At 59.2% G+C, this 22,608-nt stretch overlaps 1 protein-coding gene across 3 annotated transcripts in view; it reads right to left on the bottom strand.

The window, feature by feature from the left end:
- Window positions 1-7,564: 7,564 nt before the first annotated feature.
- Window positions 7,565-22,608, bottom strand: part of MGAT5B (alpha-1,6-mannosylglycoprotein 6-beta-N-acetylglucosaminyltransferase B) — a 42,740-nt gene continuing 27,696 nt past the window's right edge. Inside the window, exons 9-18 of one of the 3 annotated variants that reach the window (XM_040989415.1) lie at window positions 21,399-21,530; window positions 20,244-20,377; window positions 17,684-17,814; window positions 17,388-17,393; window positions 12,342-12,497; window positions 11,169-11,315; window positions 10,959-11,075; window positions 9,232-9,306; window positions 8,254-8,510; window positions 7,565-7,841 (exon numbers count right to left, since the gene is read on the bottom strand). In XM_040989415.1, the coding sequence (XP_040845349.1) occupies window positions 7,643-7,841; window positions 8,254-8,510; window positions 9,232-9,306; window positions 10,959-11,075; window positions 11,169-11,315; window positions 12,342-12,497; window positions 17,388-17,393; window positions 17,684-17,814; window positions 20,244-20,377; window positions 21,399-21,530 (1,354 nt within the window). In that variant the 3' untranslated portion in view covers window positions 7,565-7,642. Of the gene's footprint in view, window positions 7,842-8,253; window positions 8,511-9,231; window positions 9,307-10,958; window positions 11,076-11,168; window positions 11,316-12,341; window positions 12,498-17,387; window positions 17,394-17,677; window positions 17,815-20,243; window positions 20,378-21,398; window positions 21,531-22,608 lie in introns of all 3 variants that reach the window. The other 2 variants (XM_040989417.1, XM_040989416.1) reach the window with 2 other exon arrangements.

The following is a 22,608-nucleotide window of genomic DNA, read 5'->3' on the forward strand; positions in this document are numbered from 1 at the left end:
GCAAGGACTTTAGCCGCTAGGCCACCGCACCTGGCCCTGCAAAGACACTTTGGACCGTGATGTCCGGGGCTCCTACGGGCATCACTGTGGGCATTGTGGGCAGTGGGCCAGGATGGGCCTTTGAGGACCTGCACCGGTGTGGGGGGAGCTCAGGATGATGTTGCCAGGCTGCCCACTGGTCAATACAGAGCCCAGGGCCACAGCAGCCGAGGCAGAGAGACTGGCAGACCCCGGTGCCTACCCTCAGAGCTCCTCCTGTTTGGCCTTGTCTCCGTTCTCCAAGCCCCAGAGCTGCTCAACACCCCCACACTACCCCATCCCAACCTCCTGCCTTCCCCTGCCTTCCAGCCCTCCCAGGCCTGGGGCGCCCAGTGCCCAAGTGCTGCGTTTGCTGGTGCTTCTTTCAGAGAGGACAGACCCCTGTGGGCACACTGCTAAATCACTGTGGCCCAGGTGGTATTACCCCATGCCCCCACAGCCGCCCTTTCTTGGCTCCTCCCCCACTGCCTGGGCCCCACTGCTTGGGCCCCACTGCCTGGGCCTCTCACCCTATAAGGGCTCTGCTTTACCCAGAGCTGGGTGAAGGGGAGGGTCTTGCTGCTCTCCCCAGGGGTGGGTACAGCACCCTGGCACTCTCCTCCCCCAATGAACAAGCCACCCCCAGGCCTTGGTGGGCAGGGGGCAGTCCTCCCAAGTGACCAGCTGGTGGGCAGGGAGGGTGCAGGCAGTCCCTCTGTACTCACTTCTTTCCCACCGCCCTACTGTCCATCTTGGCTCCCTTGGTGGGAAAGTTTCCTTGCAGGTTCATTTTCATTCATTTTTATGGCATGCTTACAGCCAGGAGATGAATGCCTTGCTCCTGAACCCGCAGTGCAGAGTGTGTGCCCCTGCTAAGGGTAGTTCCTCCCCAGCCTCGCCCAGCAGGGAAGCCCTCCCGCTGGTGCAGCCTGAGGGGTCTACCTGTGAAGGCCAGCTATGCGTGGACCCCAGAGTAAACTCCTCTTTGATCCATTTTTTTCCATGAATTTTGTGAAACCCCTTCATCTGTTTGGGGAGATTAAATACAGCATGTGCCTCACCAGATGCGCTCGGTCATTGCTTTTTTTTTTTTTTAATTTTACTTCTTTTTATTATCATTTTATGATACAGTCCCATAGGCCATGGGATTTCCTTTATCCCCTCGTCAATTCCTTCCCCCCTCACTGAATTGCCCTATGTTGTTACTATAGTATAGTTCTTCATAAACAGGCATATGTCTATCATTGTGGGCATGGACAATGGCGGAGAGTCCAGCATCCTATTGTCAAGATATAGTTAATAGTTTCATTGGGAGTCCATCTTTAGTCTGGAAGTGGAGATGCACACTGCATTGTATCCACACATCTGGATATGACAGTCTCCATTACACAGTTACTGCACATCCCACCAAATGAAAAGCGACAATACAAAATCAACAACAGCAAGGGAAAAAGAAATTAACACCATGAAGTTAAATAACATGCCACTGAATGACTAATGTGTCACTGAAGAAATGAAAATCAAGAACCTTCTTGAAGAAAATGATGCACTGTATGATCTATGAGTCAGTGAAGAATTTAATCAGAAGAAAGTTTTTTTTTATTAAAAGGGTTTTTTGTTTCTAAAGATTTATTTATTTTATTTGAAAGGCAGATATACACAGAGGAGGCAAGACAGAAAGCAAGATCTTCTGTCCGATGGTTCACTCCCCAAATGACTGCAACGGCTGGTACTGCGCTGATCCGAAGTCGGGAACCAGGAACCTCTTCCGGGTCTCCCACATGGGTGCAGGGTCCCAAGGCTTTGGGTCGTCCTCCACTACTTTCCCAGGCCACAAGCAGGGAGCTGGATGGGAAGTGGAGCTGCCGGGATTAGAACCGGCACCCATATGGGATCCCGGCGCATTCAAGGCGAGGACTTCAGCCATGCCGCTGGGCCCAAGGATCCCTTTTGATCAGGCCTGTTGGGAGTTCTATGTCCCTCCTGGATGTTGTTTCCCAATTGTTTCTCTAGTTTAGGGAAATATTCCCTTATTATTTCATTGAGTACATTTGTAAACCATGCTTCTCTTTCTGCACCTTCTGCGACTCCTATAACTCTTACAGTCGGTATTATTTTCCTGTGGGACCAGTGCAATGCATTGAGTTCAGTGCATGCACAGCTCACCGTTGTCCCCTGCAATCTTAAATTCTTTGCCACATTGTAAGAAATGGCATCTGATGTGCCACTACTAGAGTTCTTGACCTGGTGGCCATCAGGTCTGAGGGCTACTCGGACCTATCTTTGGGTGGAACCTGTAGGATGCGAGGTTATTGTAGTTCACTGAGTCAGAAATGAGTTCACTCCTCTGTCTCTGCTTCTGGTCAAATCAAACAGAGCAGCAGGACAGGCAGTTCTTCGTCTGGGTTCACCTTGGAGCTCCCGGTAAATGTCCCTTCCCGCCTTGTTGCTGGTGGAGTTCTGGCTGTCGGTGGAGTTCAGATCGCTGCTTGCTGAGTGCTGCTGGGGTGCCGGTCACTGTAACACCACACCGTTGTGTCCGCTGCTTTCCTGTGTCTGTCAGTCTCCAGGTGCCACTCTGCTGTTCTGTCCTCTTCTGTTTCCTGGAATGTGCCCTCTCTGCTTCCCACTGTCTATTATTTCTCCATCTGTTTAAACGTGTCCTTACCCTATTCTGCTATCTTGATCTCCTCTGTCATAGCTTTTGAATTGTAAGATGTGTGGCTGGTGGACAAGTGGATGGGTGGATACGGGACTGGGGGATACAAGTGGATGGGTGTATAGCTGAATGAGAGGGCTCAGGTGGATGGGGAGACAGGTGGGTAGATGAGCACATGCCCGGGGGGATGTGTGGGTGGATCGACACATGGGTGGATGCCTGGCTGGGTGGAAGGTAGGTACATGGACAAGTGGACATGCGTTTGGGTGGGTGTGGGCCAGTGGATGGCTACATGGCTGTGTGGATGGAAATGACGACCCCAATGGCCATACCTGCTGTTGGAAGCTTCCTAAATAAGGCAAGGGTTAAGGTGGGTGCAGTCAGGGAGAGCAGGGAGGGTGTCTCTCCCAGGAGGACTCTGATTCCCCTGTCCTCGTCTCAGCTGAACAGGCCTGGTTCCATAGGGCTCATGGACATGACCGGCCGTTTCAGCACCAACTATCTCTGCCTCCTTCCTTCCCTGCACACCAGCTCTCTGAGGCTGAAAATGGGCCTGCCAATCATGGCACCCTGAGGGCGGGCCCAGGCTATCCCGGAGTCTGCCCTGCCCACACCAGCCTCTGTTGTGACCTGCACCTGCCTCAGGGTCTTTGAACAGGCCATGCCCTGTGCTGGACGTTCCGCTCCTGGACTCACACCCCTCCTGGCGCGGCAGGGGGTCGTTGCTCTACGGCCCTTCACCTCCCACATGCCCTCTGCCCTCTGTTTACTATCTGCCTCCTGCCAGTTGCACCCCATGCCCCAGGGGAGCAGATGTCTAGCTTTGCGCACAGCTGTGCTAAACACTGGCAGATGGATGCCCGAGTCCCCACGGCTGGCCTGGGCACAAATTCAGGACGCTGGATACAACAAGAAGCACACGGGGCCAGGGAGGCTGGGGTGGGCACCAGAGGCCACTTTGTGGGTGGGGAGGTCCCCAGCTTGGAGGCCTTCCAGGCCCCTCCATACTGGTGGCCATGGTCCTGGCAGGCCCGAGTGCCCCTCTGACCCTGGCAGCTCATGGCACCTGTTCCTGTCACACCCATACCCCAGAGGTGCCCGCGGCCACTACTCCATGCCCCCATCTGCAAAGTGGGAGTCAGAGTGCCCTGCCCTGACCCCGGGCCACATGGGTTGTTCCTGCAGTGAGATAAGGATTTTTTTTTTCAATGCCACTTTCAATTAGATTTGAGTGCTGTGTACCCTAAGGTCTTCTGCGGGTAATAAACACAGTTTATCTACTCACTCATTATCAGCAATTATTTTCTTAAGTGGCAGCAAGGCGGGAGGCCCCCAGGTCTCATGCCAGCTGTCCAACCCTCCAAAGCATGGGGGAGCCGCTTGTGTCGGAACAGACCAGGCCGCTGGAGGCCTGGGCTGGCAACTGGGGCATTCCGGGCACAGCCGGGGGGCAGGGTGAGGCTGCAGGGCCAGGGCAGGCAGGCCATTGTATGGCAGCCCGAGGCCCCACAGCACAGCTGTCTCCGCACCCACAGAGGCCAGGCCCTTCAGGTAAAGCTTGCTGGGTGTGCTGCTCCCCAACCAGCCTGCAGCGATGTATGAATCATCGTATCCACCTATTTATCATCTAGCTTTTTAAAAGATGCATTTTTTACTTGAAAGGCAGATTCTACAGAGAAAATGAGAGACAGCACCTGCTGGTTCAAACCCCCAAATGGCTGCAATAGCCAGAGGTGGGCCATGTGAAACCAGGAGCTTCTTCCAGGTCTCCCATGTGGGTGTAAAGGCCCAGGCACTTAGACCATCTTCCGTTGCATTCCCAGGCCACAAACAGGGAGCTGGATGGGGAGAGGAACAGCCAGGACTCAGACCAGGGTCCACTTATGGTGTGTTGCCTCAGGTGGAGGCTTAACCTACTGCGCCACGGTGCCAGCCCCTGACTCCGTTTCTCATCTGTTGTCTCTAGGACCTATCTAATCTACCAATCTATCATCTTTCTATATCCTTGGTCGTCTATCATTTTAATTCGATTGCCACCACATTTTAAAGGCCCCTTGGTACTCACCTGTTTCCCTGGAGGGCTGTCACTGGCACCCAGGGTAAGGAGGGGCTGAGGCTGCAGTGGCCTTGAGGCTGCCCAAATGGCGCTGACAGGAGCTGAGGCCCCTGCCCCGCGTGGCCCAGAGCGGTCACCAAGGCCCCTCAGAGCAGAAGCGGAGCAGGAGGGTATGGGCACGGCTGGTCGTTGCTCACCTTGGAGACAGACGGGGGCCAAGGTCCCTTGGGCCTGGTGTCCTCCATCCAAGGCAGGGGAGGGAGAGCACCCAGGCCGGGCAGGGGCCACTTGACATCTTGCCCTGCCCAGGACCCAGCAGTGCCCTGAGGCAGATGTCCTGGTCTCAGCCCACTTGCCTGTGGACCCTGGCATCCCCACTAGGCCTTGGGCTCCCTGGGCACACCCTTGATCCATTGGCACAGGGTATTTCCAGAGCAGATAGCAGCCAAGTATCATCAGAAAGGCAGGCTGGGGGAGTCCTAGGCCAGGGGCTGGACACTGGCACCCCAGGCCACGGTCCCCAGATGGGAGACTGCCCCTGGGATCCCGTGCCAAACCTGCAGCAGTGCCGGTTCTAGCACCAAATACCAGCTCAGGTGTACCTGCTGGGTGTTCATTGCATAACTAAGTGATGGAAAAAAGGTGTCTGCAGCTTAGCAGAAGCTGCCCATGCCCATCTCCCTTCTGCTTTCTGGGGACCCTGAGTGGAGAGGGCACAGACGGGGAGAGTGCATGGGGGGGGCTTCCGGCAGGGTGAGACCCTGAGTGGAAAGGACAGACAGGGGCTCCAGGAAGAGTGTGTGGGGGGGGGGCTTCCGGCAGGGTGATCAAGTCCCAGGTATGCCTCATACAAGATGGTCCCCTAGACTCCCAAACCCAATGCCTGGTGGGCTGCTGCCCAGGACACCTGCTGGAGAACGGGGGCACCCCACAGGTGCCCTGTGCCCAGGACAGAAGCAGAGGTGGCTGGCAGCACTGCCCTGATCTGCTTGGCATCAGGCCAACCAGCAGCACCACTACTTCCTGCACCCTCCCGGCTCCTGGGGCTCGGTGTTCAGCTGAAGAAGTGGCTGTCTGTGTGATCCACAGTGGCCTCGCAGTCCTGCCTCTCGTCCTGCCAACAGCAGCAGAATTCCTACCCCTTCCGTCTTCGTTCCCAGTGGCCGCAGCACTAAATGGCCAGGACGAGGCCAGCCCTGTCTGCAGCACGGCATCCCCTGGAGCTCACACAGAGGACGGGGGCACTTCACGTCCACTGAGACTTGCATGGGGTGCAGTGTAACCCAGAGATGGGTAAGTGAACCCCGGAGGCTGATGGCTTTGCATGCCAAGGCTGACATGGCTGTAGGCCGGCGCTTGCCAGGTGCTGCATAGAGGTAAGGACACCCTGTGTTTTTGGCTAGACAGGCGGTAGCTAGTTAGGGCCACGCTCCTGTTAGACATGCATTCCTGGGCCCAGATCCCCGTTCGCGGCGTGAACCCCAGAGCTCCCGCTGCCACACACCGGCTCAGTTGGGAACTAGGGATGTGGGCCCAGCCGCCTGCGTGCACTGAGCTCCATGTCACGTGATCTAGGCACCTCAGGCTATGGTCCTGAGCATTCTCTGGCTCCAGCAGGACTTCCCCGATGGCAACCTGTTCTCAGTGTGCTCAGGGCAGCCCCTGGCAGTGCCAGGAAAAGACGAGAAACTGGCACAGTTCTTCCACTGCATCTCACATCCCAGTAAAATATTTATTATTTCAAGAAATAAATCTTTAAAAAAGAGAGTGTCTCTATTGCTTTCCCACACAGGGCTGGTCCTGGGGAACCCTCGGGTTGCTCAGTCAGCCTGGCCCCTCCCCTGGCTCTCGGGCCCAGGCCAGGGGGTAACGGGGTGGGCTGGGGTGCCGGGGAAGGAGGTGGGGTTCGACACCGGAGGGACACAGGATGGCAGTGCTTCTAAAGGCCTCACTCCGAGTCAGGCAGTACCCTGGGTGAGGTGGAAGGGAGGGGCTGTGGGGCCGGGCAGGCATGCTGCACAGACATGAAGTGGGGAGGCGTGGACACAGCACGGATGGGGTGTGGGCTCCCCGGAGGCTGGTGGGAACAGGCTGGGGTGTGCCCTGAGGCAGGAGCCGCCCTCTGGAGATGCTTGGGGGGGCTTGGGAACAGCACCTGCCGAGGCACCTGGCGCAGGGCACACACCTGTCCTTAGAGGTGGCGGGACGGGGATCAGCCCGTGGAGGGCACAGGGGTGACGCAGTGAAAACAAATCCATGGCCATGCCAGTGCAGGGTCTGAGAGAAGCAGGAGTGAGATGGTGAGCCAGGCTCTGGGGGCTCCTCGTACCCCCACTGGGGTCTTCAAGTGTGGAGGAGGAGCAGAGATCTGGGAAAGCGGGAGTGAGGAGGGATGGAGAGCAGGGCTGAGACTGGCCAAGCCTTGCCCAGGCTCCTGCCCTCAACAACTCAGAGGGACAGAGCAGACCCCGTACAGACAGGGGACATGACCCGGCCCTGCCCCCAGCCAGTGCCACTGGGGTCCACGAGGGGTGGGGTCATGGGAGTGCCAAATCTGGAGCCCCCACCCCGAGACCCGAATAACCATGATCTTCTTCAACACCTGGCTCAGATGTGGCTGTACATGGACCACTTGCTCCAAGGTCTCTGACTCTCGGGCCAGCCCAGCACCCGAGGGTGACAACAGGGAGCTCAGACTGGTAGCACTGCCCTTCTGTAAAACCTGGGCACTGCTCTGCCCTGTCCACTTCCTGGCCAGGGAAGGAGGCTGTGTCCTCCCCCACCCCCCGACAGGAGGCAGAGGGGGAGGGATGGGCAGGCAGCCAGAGCTGGAACCTGCTCGTGCCTTCTCTCCTGTGGCACACGGAGGGCCAGCCGAGGCGGCACCAGGCCAGATGGCATGGGTGGCCTCATAGGCAGCCCTGACACAAGGCCACTTGGCCTTTGCGGAAGTCCCGGCAGGGGCACAGCCGCTGGTACTTGGTGCTGGACCCGGCACAGCTGAAGAGCAGGGGCTCCTTCTGTAGGAAGCACTCCTGGCCGGGCTGAGCGAAGGCCGGGTACAGGTGGTTCATCTCGGACTCGGTGCTGTCACAGGGTACCTGCAGCCTGGCGGGGCCGCACAGCAGCGTCATTCACCTGCACCTGCTGCCTGGCCAACCCTCATCCCCAGATCCCCACCCACCTACTGCCCCCAGAGCCCACCCACGTGCTGCCCAAGACCTTCATCCACCTGCCTCCCCCAGGCCCTCATGCACTGCTGCCCCCAGACACCCAACTACCTGCCATCCCCCAGACCCTGATCCACCTGCTGCCCCCAGATTCCCACCCACCTGCTGCCCCCAGACCCTCATCCACCTTCTACCCTGGGAGTCCTGGCAGAAAAGAGAGACACCTGGTAGAGGGGTGGAGCTGGAGTTCCCAGCTGACCCAGCCGGTCTCTGGGAGGAGACAGGGGTAGCCAGGCTGGGTCCAACAGGGGAAGCGGTGGACATACGGGGCAGGTGGGGGGTGTACTCACTTGAGGAAGGCGTCCCGGCTGTTGAGGAAGGGGAAGAAGGAGGGTTCGCAGATCAGCCCATGGTCCAGGCAGGCATCCGTACAGGCCCTCCCTGGGGCGGCCAGCCAGGCCCGCAGGGAGCGGGCAGGGGGCCAGGCGCCAGGGGCCATGCTGGCATTCTGGGCCCACTCAAGGTGGGTGGCGTTAGGGGCCAGGACGAAGGGGCTCTGTGGGGCACGGGCCACAGAAGACGCAGGGCCTGGGGCTGAGCAGAAGTCCTGTTGGGAGGGAACGGCAAAGTTAGGGAAGGAGAGGGATGTAGATGCCCTGGGTGGGTGGTAGCTGGGGTCACGGCTACACAGTGAGGGAAGGGAGCCTGGCTCCTGGGGCAACTGCCCTGGGGCCTTGCCTGGGGTCTCCCTGGTGCTGCAGGGGGCAAAGCTCCCTATCTGTACCTCCAGTGTCACACATACAACTTTGGGGGAGCTTGGGACCTCCCCTCTACTCAATCAGGGGCCAAGTTTTATCAGCAGCTAGCTCAGCTACAATCAGAACAGGACTGCTGATGGTCAGCCGGGCCCAATAGGCTCCTGGGCAGCAGTTTGTGTGGGCACCTGGGGCATGGGATACTGGCATGGGGGGCATGGGGCAGGGCATGGGGGGACAGGGTGAGGCATGGGGTTCAGGGTGGGGCATGGGATACTGGTATGGGGTGGGGCATTGGAGATGGGGTGGGGTATGGGGGACAGGGTGAGGCATGAGGGACAGGACAGGGCATGGGGCAGGGCAGGGCATGGAGAGGCAGGATGGGACACTGGGGCAGGGCAGGACATGGGGCAAGGCAGGGCATGGGGAGGCAGGGCAGGGCACAGGGCATTGGCGATGGGGTGGGACATGGGAGATGGGGTGGGGTATGGGGAACAGGGTGAGGCATGGGGGACAGGGTGGGGCATGGGGCAGGGCAGGGCATGGGGAGGCAGGGCAGGGCATGGGGCTTACCTGATGCTGGATGTAGGCGTGGATCCGCTCCAGCATGCCCTCGCAGGTGTACTCATAGGGCAGGTAAGGGTCTACCTGTGGCAGAGACAGGCACATACACAGGGCAGGATGGCACCTTGCTGTTGGGGCCTTGCCCTGCTCAGCATCAGGGTCCCAGGGAAGGCCATCCCACCAATGGCTCCTTCAGTCAACTCAGCAGCCCTGTCCCCTGGCCCAGCTCCGGCACCCCACCTGCTTTCTTTCTCCCTGCCCCCCACCCCACCTCCCCGCTCCATCACCTACCCCACTGTGCTGTCCTTGCCTCTCCCCCTCCTTTCCTCTGTGGCTCCCAGCACCCTGGCCTTCTCCTAGCACCTGTGTCACCAGCATCCACTTACACTTGTTCCTCTTGTCACATGGGTGCCTTGCGGATGGGGCCCAGTGAGTCCCCTGGCATGAAAGGAGCACATTTATGCAGCACTGCCCTGGTCAGCCACCAGGGGATGCACTCCCCATGTGCAGCTGCAGGGAAATGGGGAAATAGGCCATGCCAGGGTACCCCCGCCCCTATGGCTCGACAGAATGACAAGGACTGGTGCTGCTGGTGTCAGCTCCTGTCCCCTCACCTTCAATGGCCTCGCTCTGGGTTGGAGATGCCCATGCAAGGCTTGATGTCCCCGGCTAACCCAAGCGTCCCTGTCTGTTTCTTCTGCCTGGCCTTCTCTCTACCTCCTGCTCCCCTGAGAGCAGCTAGATCCCTGCCGTGAGTGCCTAGCTCTCTGTACCTGCCAGCTGTCCCAACTCTATGTTCTAGAATAACAGCACAACTGCCCAGGGTGCTGGTTTCCACTGCAGCCCCCAAGGCTGTACTCAGCCCTGTTAATACTGGAAGACTTGGCAAAGGAACCCAGGGACCATGTGCAAGCTCCATGTGCCAGCTGACTGCTGGACACCTGGACCATGGTGTGTGTGTGTGCGCAGATGATGACCTGGGTGGGGACAGGGGTGTGGTCTTGGTGGTTCCTTCATCCTTTTGTACCCTCTGGTTTTTAATGAGCTCACAGAATCAGACAGATGTTCACATAGGGAAAAAATCAGGAAGAACAACAGCAGATGGGTCATGCCAGATCCACAGGGTGGCCTGTTAGGGATCTGCTGGTGGCCACCACCTCCTCCTGGCCAGGAAGGAACCTGCCCCCTCCCTCCCTGCCCCTGTCCTCCCCAGGAGCTCTGGGGAGGGGTCAGCCTTGGTCACAGTCCTCTCCTCGCTGCCTCTAGGCTTCTGCGTGGGAAAAGCAGGGAGCTCAGGAATGGGAGAGGGAGCGGCAAGATGCTGGTGACTTCCCAGGCTGGGCTCAGGTAGCAAACCTCGCCCTGGACCTCCCCGGAGCCAGAGCCCAGCCTGAGCAAAGGGACAAGCCACCTTCTGTGCTGGGCACTGGGGGAAAAACAGCCCAAGCCTGCATGGGACCGGATGGAACCACCCCCTTCTTATCTTTCTCCCTCAGGTCACCTCCCAAAAAGGTGGCTGTGCTGCCACCCCCATCGAAGGACTGCAGACACCCGGCCCTGCCCAGTGCCTATCAGACTGCCAGGCAAGGACATGCCAGGCTCACAGCGCAGGACATCTGTCACCCAGACACGCACCTGGGCTGGTGAGCAGGGGCCGGAGCCCCACTTCCCTGACTCCCCCCCGTGCCAGCCCCAGCCCGTGAGCCCAGTGTGTCCCACGCAGGGCCCGGCTTCACCTGAGTCCTCATGATGGCCTTGATGGCTGCCTCGAACTCCTCCGAGTTGTTGTAGTCCACGGTCCACACATGCGGTTTCCCGATGAAGTTCTCGGCGTAGGGGTGCTGGGAGAACACCTGTGGGCGCACAGGCAGGCAGCTACCCCGGCGCCCACCTGCCCGGGCACTCCCTCTCTCACTCCCTGTATCCTGCCCTGCCCTGCCACTCACCTCCCTGGAGGTGGGCTTGCCCCGGAAGAACTCATGGTTGAGGGAGCTGTGGGGTGGGCTGAAGCGGGACTGCAGGAAGACGCAGCCGTTGGCAATGGCCTCCAGTGGAGCAGGACCCTCATAGGGAAAGCCGAACCCTATGAAGAGCTGCAGGGAGGAGGGCACCATGAGGATGGGGGAGGGGGTGAGGATGGAGGGCGCGCCAAGGCAGGGGAGAAATGAGGGGCTTGGAGGCATGGGGCTGAGGCAGGAGCCACGGACAAGCCTTTCTCTTCTCTGGGCCTGTGACAAGGGAGAGGAGGTGGACCAGGTATCACCAATGGCTTCTTCTGTCCGACAGGTGCAGAGATGGGTAGCTGCAGCCCCCCACCTGCAGGGACTTTGCTCACTCACCCTGCAAGCGTTTAATCTGACATGGGCTCGCAGCACACACAGCCCTGGCCCTGAGGTGTCGAGTCCAGGGCTGCCGTGTCAAGTTGTTCAGCTTGTTGCCTGCATGAGGATATCCACCACCTGCTTTCCTCCCCCCAGTCCCAGGGCTCTGGGAACAGGAGCCCCTGCAGCCTTAGCTGACCTCCCTGGGCACACCAGTAACCCTGGAGGACAGCACAGTGGGCTCAGAGGAGCAGTCCCGGCAGAGCCTGGGCCAGGAAGGTCCTCTCAGCCTGCCTCACCACTCCTCAGGGCCCTGGCTGCTCAGGCTGCACCCCTAGGAGCCCACCCGACTGGCTTGGGTCATAGGGCCCACAGTGGCAAGTGCAACTGCTCTTCCTGGCCCCAGGAGCCGTGGCTCTGCTGGCCCGGCCAGGGCCCGTCTGCCCTGTGTGGGCAGCCCCATCTCTGCTGCTACACAGGGGCCTGGGAGAGCAGCACCTCAGGGTAGGTACCCTTTGGAAGAGCCCACGTGTGGTGGCGGCAGGCCCCTGAGGGTGGGTGCGGGAGTGCTAGGTGGGGGCAGACCCTGAGGGTGAGTGCAGGGATGGGAGACAGCGGGTAGGCCCTGATGGTGGGAGCAGGAGAGCGGGGTGGGCAGGACAGGCTCTGATGGGAGCCGGGGTGGGAGGCAGAGGCTGAGGATGGGTGCGGGAGTGTTAGGTGGGGGGGGGGAGGGCAGGCCCTGATGGTGGGAGGCGGGTCCTGAGGGTAAGCGCGGGAGGGCGGGGCAGGGCTGACCTTGGCCTTGCGCAGCAGTTGCTGGAACTCGGGCTGCGGCAGGAGGCCATGGTTCTTCACGAAGGCTGGGACCTCGGGTGGCCGCTGGCTCTCATAGTACACGGTGCCATGAATCTCCATGTACTTGTTCAGGATGCCCAGGAACTTCTCCTTCCCCTGTGGGGGGAGGAGGGGGACAGCAGGGGCAGCGGCCAGCACAGAGGGGCCAGCGGCCAGCGCGGAGAGGCCGGCACTGACTCACTGGCCATGTGCCACCGTCCTCTGGAAAGCCACAGGGCTGGGATGGGACGAAAGGCTTCTGGCAGATGCCTGGTCCTGTGACTGTTTCCTTCCCATGGGACCCATACTGACGTGGATCTCGGCAGAGTTTCTGGACGCCTCGGACCTGTCACAGCCTCCAAACACATCTGAGCCACCACAGAGCTCTCAGGGGCCAGACCATGGGTCGTCCGTCCATCCGCCCTCATCCACCACTCACCCATCTCGCCATCCATCCACGTATCTATCTGCACACACACACACACACACACACACACACACACACACACACACACACATACATATATGCACCAACTCATCTGCCCATCCATGCATCCACCCACACAGAGACATCAGTCTGTCCACAGGGCAAGAGGCACAGACGTGGGCACAGGTGTGCCCCTCCACCCCGCCACATGACGCTCTCTGCCCCCAACAAGAACACAGTGGTCAGTGGCCACATCAGTGGGATCCCCGTGATCTTGGACTGTGGACCCTGGAGCCAGCAGCTACTCCACAACGTGGCCTGTCTCTGACACTTTACACGCTCGTCAACAACGTTCGGACGCACATTCGAACCAGAGCAGGCTCCACGCCTGTTGGCACGATGGAACCTTCCATGAGTGACCATGGTAAGGGCCTCACAAGGCCACGAGGTAGCTCTCCTGCTCTGCAGGCCAGCCAGACACCTGGCATGACTTCCTGCCACAGTCCGAGAGCATGAGCAGCCATGACTCTTCAGTGTCCACGCACATTCGTGGCATTTCCCTTTGTCATAGCCAGACACTGCAAACCCCCACATGTCAGCTAGCAGCTAAACAGACAAACAGTGGAGGACTGACATACAGCCATGAAAAGGGGTTCAGGTACCAAAACAGACAGAGTGAGAACAATCCAGAACAACCCAGGCTGCATGGAAGTGTGCCACATCATTCCATTGATAGAAAATGCAAAGTTGGGCCTGGCTTGGTAGCCTAACGGGTAAAACCTTAACCTTGCACGTGTCGGGATCCCATATGGGTGCCAGTTCTAATCCTGGCTGCTCCACTTCCCATCCAGTTCCCTGCTTGTGGCCTGGGAAAGCAGTCAAGGACAGCCCAAAGCCTTGGGACCCTGCACCCGAGTGGAAGAGCTGGAAGAAGCTCTTGGCACCAGGCTTCAGATCAGCTCAGTTCTGGTTATCACAGCCACATGGGGAGTGAACCAGTGGATGGAGGATGTTTCTTTCTGTATTTCCTTCTCTCTGCCTTTCAAATAAATAAATAAATAAATCTTAAAAAAAGAAAATGTAAACCCATGCACTGTGACAGAAAACAGCTTCCTGGCTGCCAGCAGACAGGGCAAAGAGAGATGGAAGGAAAGGAAGGTGGAAACTTCCAGAAGTGATGGGTTTCTTTCTGGCCTTGATGGTGACGGCGCCACAGACACATCCATGTGTGAAAAGGACAGAGGAACTACAAATCACACATTTCAAAGACAAAGCCTCAGTAAGCTGCTACAATCAGAGATGGAAATGTTCTGAATGTGAATACTTTGAATTTCAAAAGCCACCGGCATGGGAAGACCAGACTTACTAGCTAACAGACTCACCCCCAGACACATCACACAGACCAGGGACAACGTGAGGCTAAAGGTGCTGGGCAATCAAGGACAGCTGACTTGGAGCCCAACGGGAACACTGGCCGGCACCATGCACTGATGGACGGATCTGAGAGCCAATGAGCACAGAGAAGAACCCGCTCAGTGAGGACATCCAAGCAACAGGCGGAAGTGACGCAAGTGTAGAAAACAGAGGCTCACCCTGAAACAGACCTCACGTGGGCACTAGAGGAGTCCCAGCAGAGAGGTTGGGACTCAAGCTGAGCTGGTTCCGGGTGGGCTGGGTGTAGTGGGTTAAGCCACCACTGGGGGATGCCTGCACCCCACACCCAAGTGCCTGGGACGCATCTCCATTTCCAGTCAAGCCACCTGCTAACAAGACCAGGAGGTAGCAGGTGACAGGCACAGGGCCTCAGTTCCTGCCACTCATGTGGGAGACCCCGGTGGGGCTCCTGGCTCCTGGCTTCAGTGGTGGCTGTTGCACTAATCTGGGGAGTGAATGAGAATGTAAGAGGCCCCCACTTTCAAATAAATATTAAGAATTTTCTGAATCTGGCAAAAACCAAACAAGAAAACCTCACAGATTCAAAAGCTCCATAAACTCCAAGTCAGATAAATCAGAAGAAAACCTCGCTGAGGCACAGCACAGCCAAACGCTGAAGAGCAGACGCTGCAGCCGGAAGCAGGCAGAGAAACAAGAGCGGCCCGTGAGGGTGAGCGCATGTGCACTCCACAAGCCAGGGCCGCACGGTGATAACCCGCAAACAGCTGCGCTCACGGGCACGCGGACAGAGGAACTACGTCTTCCGGTTCTTTGTCACCACTAGAAGCTCAGATCCTGAATCTGTCCGGTGCCAATACGGCAAGGATGCCCGTGAGAGCAGACGGGGCTGTACGCAACCACGTACATCCGTGAGAAAGGAAGATGAGAAGGACAGGAAGAGGGGACAGCCAGGAGCCGAAGCAGAAGCCAACTCCGAGCCAAATCCCTCAAGTGGAAGAGGACTCCTTGGAGCGTCAAACACGCTCATGGTCAGAAGCCAGTGTTCCACTCGTGACAGTGCCGAAACCGCCCATTCGACTTCCGGAAGCGTGTGCCCTCCCCTTGGGGCATTAGAACACACAGGTTTTCCTTTAAAGCACACGTGCGCATGCTCACACACGGGTCCAGGTCATGACTGTTGTTCCTCAGTCACCTGCCTGAGAATCCAGGCCTTTTACTCAGGATGGTGCAACGCTTGCCTGGAGCCTAGGCTAGCCTTGCCCTAGACCGTCAGTCAACTCAGCATGACCCGTAACACCTAGGCCAGCGCAGGGGCTGTGCACACAGCAGCCACGCTGTGCCGTGGAGGGAATAAGGACAGCAGACAGTGTGTGTGGTATAAAGGCAACCATTTTCCTAAATATTTCAGATCTGCAGCCGGATGGATCTGTTGAGTCAGCTGTGTCCAGCCAACTTCTTCATTGAATCCCGTCTACTCCACACGCTGCCCCACATTTGAGAGCAAACTAAAGGTTTCACAAAATAACAACCTCGATCCACAATATCCACAATGCCAGCTGACACTCTCGCAGTCTGTTGTTCCTCGCCCTCTAATTTATTCATTTGAAGGCAAAGTTGAGAGAGAGAGAGTTCTTCCGCTAAGCTTCAGGCCCTTGGGGGCTGCCAGCAGGAGATGCCCATTTGGCTCTGGATGCCAGCTCTGGCCCGCCCTGAGAATGAGTGGCGCTCTTCCGCGCCTCCAGCCTGAGCTGTGCACAGCTGTCATCCCAGGCTGCCTCTCGCCTGTTCCTGCCCCTGCGGCCACAGAGAGTGGGGCCTGGAGTCTCCTGATGAACAGGGTTGCTCAGGGCTACTTCAGAAGCAGTTCCCCCCAGGTCACCTCGGGCCTCCCCTGCTCTAGGGTCGTGTCTGAACTGTGCCTTACAGAGCTTGCTATGGCACCCCAACAATGCCCTTTCCCCAGCACCCCAGACAAGGGTATCCTGGCAGCCATGGTGATGGGCGCCTGGCACTTTGTGCAGCATGAGGCTAGATCTCACAGCTTCTCTTTGCCCGTTCCCCCAAGACTTCAGCAGGCTGAGGAGGCAACGAAGATTTGGGGTTCAGGCTCTGGACTTGGAAATGAGGGGACTTCAAAACATGTGGGAAATGCAGTTAGAAGGTAAGTGTGGGGTATGGCATTTGTCCTGAGGGTTAAGACACCAGCTAGAAAGCCTGCCTCCATTACAGGGCCTGGGTGTGATCCCCTGCTCCGGCTCCTAACCCAGCCTCCTGCTGCTGCCAGCCCTGGGAGAGCAGGGTGCAGCTGGGTGCCCCTGGGCCAGCCTGACCCGGCCCTGGGAGAGCAGGGTGCAGCTGGGGGCCCCTGGCCTGGCCTAGCCCAGCCCTGGGAGAGCAGGGTGCAGCTGGGGGCCCCTGGGCCAGCCTGACCCTGCCCTGGGAGAGCAGGGTGCAGCTGGGGGCCCCTGGGCCGGCCTGGCCCTGCCCTGGGAGAGCAGGGTGCAGCTGGGGGCCCCTGGGCCAGCCTGGCCCTGCCCTGGGAGAGCAGGGTGCAGCTGGGGGCCCCTGGGCCGGCCTGGCCCAGCCCTGACTGTTGTAGACTTTTGGGGAATGAACCGGTAGAAGGGAGTGGTCTCTTGTGCTCTCTCTCTGCCTCTCAAATAAATGAAAATATGTTTGTTTCAGTGCAAAGACTGAATCTAACCATTCATAGAATCTTGGAATGTAGGCTCGATGTCCACAGCACAGCTGCCCCAGTGCTGACAGTCATGGAGTACTGCCCCGGGGAGCAGCGGCCCTGCCTGACGTCCCCACTGCTCCCAGGCGTCTCCTATGACAGCCACACCTTGGCTGACCATGTGGCTGTGAGGCTTGGAGGAAGAGGACTGCAAAGCAGGTATGCCAGGGGCCAAGACCTCCATACTATGCTGTGCCTCACCACGGGCCCCTGTCTGGCAAGAACACGTCACGCTGTGGTCCACTCCTGCCCCAGGAACTGCTCAGCAGGGCTCTGGCTATCAGGGAGCTGGTTTTCCATGATGTGGGGGTCCAGGGCCCCTGCTCTCTCCATCCCCTCCTCCCCACCTAGAGCAGCAGTAACAGAGCAGAAGCCAGAAAAGGGGTGCATGGCACCCCACTGAGTGGCCACGGGACAGGGGAGGGACATGCAACAAGCAATCCCATACCTGGAGCTGCCGCACCGCCAATGGGAGCACAGGGAGCAAGCAGGGAGCAGGTTAGTGACAGCGACAGCAGCACATGTCACCCCACACACAGCTCCTCCCGCTCCCTCCACCGGTCCTCCCCAGAGGGCCCCCCATGCCATCAGGGCTTACCTCCCCCCGCCACGTTCTGTTCTGGGGAGGTGGGGGTGGAGGATTTGGTACCCAGCATCCCCTGGGCAGGGTTACCATGTGGCACCAGGGTACTTTTCCTGCCCCTGGTTAGGGCTGGGGTGGGAGTGGGAGCCGTGGGCACTCACCTTCCAGATGCTAGCCTCCTTGCCGTACACCACTGCCATGTTGTCAGCCTTGCCGCCCTTCACCGCCTGCTTCTCTGTGCCGTTGAGCTCCTCTGACACGAAGCCCATGAAGGAGTTGTCAGGGGTGTGGGCTGCAGCAGGGCAGGGGAGGGGCGCGTTACAGTGGGGGCCAGGAGAGGACGCAGCACGATACAGCGGGGCGGGAGCCGGGGTATGCTGCTGAACTGATTTCAGGGAAACTGCGTTCTCTGCCCTACATGGGAAAGGCCTGGGGAGGGAGGACCTAGAAGCACTTCTGGATTCTACAGCCTGCTTCCCACCTCGGATGTGCTGAGCCTGGATCCTACTTCCCATGATAGGTGTACTGAGCCTGGATCCCACACACCCACTCCCCATCAGAGACATGCGGAGCCTTTCTTATGCTGGGATGTGGGATGTGGGATGTGGGTTTGAAGCAAATGCATCGATTTAATGTAGCTTGGAAACATCCCTCCACAAAAATAGGGACCACAGGAAGTGATACTCAATGCCTGTTGCCTCCAGGAACAGAGAGTGGCTTTCTGCCCAAGTCCCCAGAGGCTCTCACATTCTCCGGTCTGAATATCTGACCACACAGTGAGCTGCCTGTGCCAGCACCGGAGCCTCAGGGTGGGAGGGGGCTGAAGGCTTGAGGGCTCGCTGCTGGGGATGCCAGCCTTCCAGTCAGGAGGCCCTGGAGAGTTGATCAGAACCCCCACCTGCTCTCATCCACTGCCCTGTGGCCCCCTACCAGCAGCCGCTCCCCTCCAGGGCTGCCCCCTCCCCAGCAGCTGCCCCCTCCCTCCAGGGCTGCCCCCTACCAGCAGCCGCCCCCTCCAGGGCTGCCCCCTCCCCAGCAGCTGCGCCTCCCTCCAGCGCTGCCCCCTCCCCAGCAGCCGCCCCCTCCAGGGCTGCCCCTCCCCCAAAGCCGCCCCCTCCAGGGCTGCCCCCACACCAGCAGCCGCCCCTTCCTTCCAGGGCTGCCACACCCCCTCCAGGGCTGCCCCCTCCCCAGCAGCTGCCCCCTCCCTCCAGGGCTGCCTCCTCCCTCCAGGGCTGCCTCCTCCCTCCAGCGCTGCCCCCTCCCCAGCAGCTGCCCCCCCCCGGGCTGTCCCCTCCCTCCAGGGCCATCACGCAGGCCCCTGGGGCTGAAGTTTCCTCATCAGCCCTGTGCCAGCAGCCTCAGGAGAGTGATGGATTTAGCACACATTTAGCTAAACTTGCAGGAGTGGGACGGGAAGTCTCATAACCAATTAAAATAACAAGTGCCATGAAAGCCCAGGCTCCTGGGGGCTAGCCAGGGCAAGGCCATGTGGCAGGCAGCATGCCAGGCAGCTCGCGAGGCAGGGTACAGGCTCTGCTCGGAATGCCCCCACTGCTTGCAAACCTCTCTCTGCCCTCTGCACCCCTCACCCTTCTTGGTGCACTTAACTAACATGTACTGAGCACCCAGACAGCTCCAGGGAGGTGAACCCAAGTTGGCAGTGGCCCCTTGCTGAGTGGCTCATACCTACAGGGAGATGAGCGCAAATTGCTACACTCCAACCGGGCATTTGCAGAGTGAGGCCTCAGAGGACAAAAACTCCACTGCTGAGCCAGCTCCCTGCTAATGTGCTTGGGAAGGGAGCAGAGGACAGCCCAAGCGACGGGGCCCCTGCTCCCATGTGGGAGACCCGGAAAAAGCCCCTGGGTCCTGGCTTCAGCCTGGCTCAGCTCTGGCCATTGTGATCCTCGTGGTGAGTGAACCAGCAGATGGAAGATCTCTCTTTATCTGTGCCTTTCAAGCCAGCCAATAAATCTTATAAGCAGCGACAGATTCTGTTTGGACTGGGAGATGAAGGGGCTGCTAGAGGGGCTCTGGACTTGAAGGAGGAGTCTTCTGGGCCCGGAAGTCCAGTCCAGTTGGCTCAACACTCAGTCCCAACAAGGATGCTGCTCTGGCTCTCTCGGGCTGTGGACTGGACACCGGGCCAGCACAGATACCACAACTGGCAGCCTCCTGCCGTGGTGGAGGGGACAGCGCCCCCACCTGCTTGCCCCGAGGGCCTGTGGCCAGAACTCTGTTCACACGGGTTAGGTTGGGGCAGGCAGCTCAGAGCCTTGTTAACAATCCCTGAGGCTCGGCTTTCATCACACTCTTGGCCTCCAGTCCCCAACAGGGCTGTGGCTGCAGCTTCGTTTCCCACTGCTGCTGACTCAGGGGGCTTAATGCAGATCTTGTGCAACTAGAACCTTCTAGTACTTTCCACATCCATGCTGCTGCTCCTCTGTCACTCAATGAGGCTCTCCAGCCCCCTGGGGAGGCTCCTCTTTCCGGAAGCCCATGAAACTCATTGTATCCAGAATGGGGGTGTCTTAGCAGGTGTCTGGACACCCCCCCTTCTCATGCCAGACCACTTTCCAAACACCATCCTGGTTCGGGAACAGGCCTAAAGGGAGGACTCCCCTCCCATCTCTTCCCTACGGACAGGAAGGAGTGAAACCCTGTCTCCTCCCAGCCACCGGTGACTGACCAGGAGGAGCTCCCTGACCGGACACTCACGGAACATGGTCATGAACTGCTTGGGGTTGAGGTTCCAGTAGCCCCAGTTGGTCCGGTAGCCATGAAGCGTGGCATACTCCTCATGGTTGTACGCAGGCTCTGTCCCGAAGGTGTCGATGACTCGAATCCGGCACCTGCCACCCCGTCGGGGACCAGGAAGCAGTGTCAGTAGCCTACTGGTATGCTCCCCCATGGGACTGGGGGTCTCATGGCATGGGGGGGGGGCGGTGCAGTGGAGCCAGCTGGTGGCCAAGTCCTGTCAGAGCCTGCCCTGCTATGTGACCACTGGCAGGCAGCTTTGCCTCACTGTGTCAGGTAGGAGCAACCCCAGTTCCAGGGTCTCGAGGCTGTGAGAACTTGTGGGTCAGACACCATCGGCTATAACTGCCACCTGGGGGGAGGGTGCCATTCCCAGCTGGGGGGCCCTTCCGGCCCCTGTGCACCTGCTGGGGGGCGGAGAGAGAGGTCCTGGCCTCTCTGAGATGCCCTTTTTGAGAGCTGAGGGACAGAAAAACAGGGTCCTGCGGTATCTGCCTCTCCCACGGCTGTCTCTCTGGGAAGGAGCAGTCTTGGGCTCTGTCCCACCTCTGGGGACAGAGAGAGCCTTGTCCCTCATGGTCAACCCAGCCCCAGCCCCAGAATCTGCCCCTTTGTCCAGCCCACTCAGCAGTGGGAGTCTGCAGAAATGGACTGGGTCTCCAGACACTCCCAGAAGGAGCCTCTGGCCCAGAAGGGAGGGCAGAGTGCCCAGGTGGGCACTGTCCTCCAGGCGGGAGAAGGCAGGGCGAGTGCGAGAGAACACGCATTCATAATGCAAGCAATATCGCGCCTGTCACCTCTTCTAATGAAATCTCCCAGGACAGCGGCTGGAGCTGAGACGACTGATAGATAGCAGTGCCGTCTGTGCTAAATTAAACCCTGCGTCCTGCTGCTGCTGCAGAGGGGCGGCCGGCTGGCCAGCCGTGGCCTAGCTCGGCAGCCAGAAGGCCCGGCCATGACCCCCACCTCCTCCGATTGCACACAGGGGACGACAGGGCAGGGCAGCTCAGTGGTTTATTAGTCATCAGCTCATCTCAGCTGCGAGTGGCAAGGGCAGAGGCCAGGATGGCGGCCAGTGCCGTGCGCAGGGAGGACGCCCGTGCCCCGCTCTCTCACCGGTACTTCCTGAAGGACAGCCCCATGTGCTGTTTCATCTGCTGCAGGCCGTGGTAGTCGGTGTAAATGAGGTCGAAGGGCAAGGGGACGGTGAGCGGGCAGTTCCCCCGTCCTGGCGGCACCCCTAAGTTACTGAGAAAAGAGCTCTTCAGAGTCTGAGGCCAGAGAATCCCGCCTTTCTCCCTACCGCCCCTACCCCTGACCCCATCGCCCCAACTGTCATGGCCCAGAAAGAACAAGGAGGGAGACTGCAGGAGAGGGCAGAACTGGGGGAGAGGGGAGACAGGGCAGCCAGGGACAGTTGTGCAGGTTTTGCACTGTGAAAGAGAGTTTAACAAGGGGCGAGGGGGCTGGCAACTGGCCTGGGCCACACGAGTGCTCCCACAGGCCCAGATCTGCCCTGAGAGAGAGGTCTCGTCCAGGGCCACAATCCCCAGTTGCGCATTTGAAGCGGGTACCTGCGGGTTTCTGGGGAACCAATTCCTGCTCCAGCTCAGAGCCCTAGGGCCCCAGCCCTGCTCCCCAGCTCCTTCACACACAGGTCCTCGAGGTGACAGCTGAGACAAGGGCACTAGTTCAACAACAGGGTCAAGACTGGCCAGTTCCTCCATAATTGTCAGGGTCCTGTACTCAACTAGCCAGGTGGGAAAGTGGCGGCTCTGCACCCCACTTGTCCAAACTTAGCCCGACACTGCGGCAGCCAAGAAGGGGCCCATGAGCACTGTGTCCTCCTGGGGGCACCTTTCCCTGGGCTCACACTCCCTCCCACCAGCAGCGTTGAGCAGGCACCTTCGCCAGGTTTGTGACTGGCTACTGCCAGGCCCCAAAAAGCCAAGGGAAGGGGGCCAAGGCATCGCGCAGGGACCTCCTCCGTGTATTCCCCACATCCTGCTGGCATGGGAAGGAAGCAGTGCCCACTTGCACGTTGGCTGCAAGCACCAGGAAATATCTGACAGTGTGTTTAAGCGCCGAGTCAATTTCAGACTCTATCTTGTGGTGTCCCTGCCACTTGCTTTGTCTGAAGCCTGGGTCTCCTCATTTGGAGGGGATGAAAGGTGGGTAGCACCGTGCTAGCTGGTCCCCAACTCCTAGGGCCACACACTCCACAGGTGGGGTTGCCTGGGCCACCGCTTCCCCTTGGCTATCCTGTTGCCTCAGTCCCGGACCGAGCCCCTGTCCCTGACAGGACGCAGGGGGTCTCATAGGTGTG

This window comes from Ochotona curzoniae, unplaced genomic scaffold (assembly GCF_017591425.1).
Source record: "Ochotona curzoniae isolate NIBS_2020 unplaced genomic scaffold, NIBS_Ocur_1.0 contig_523, whole genome shotgun sequence".
NCBI classification, from domain to species: domain Eukaryota; kingdom Metazoa; phylum Chordata; class Mammalia; order Lagomorpha; family Ochotonidae; genus Ochotona; species Ochotona curzoniae.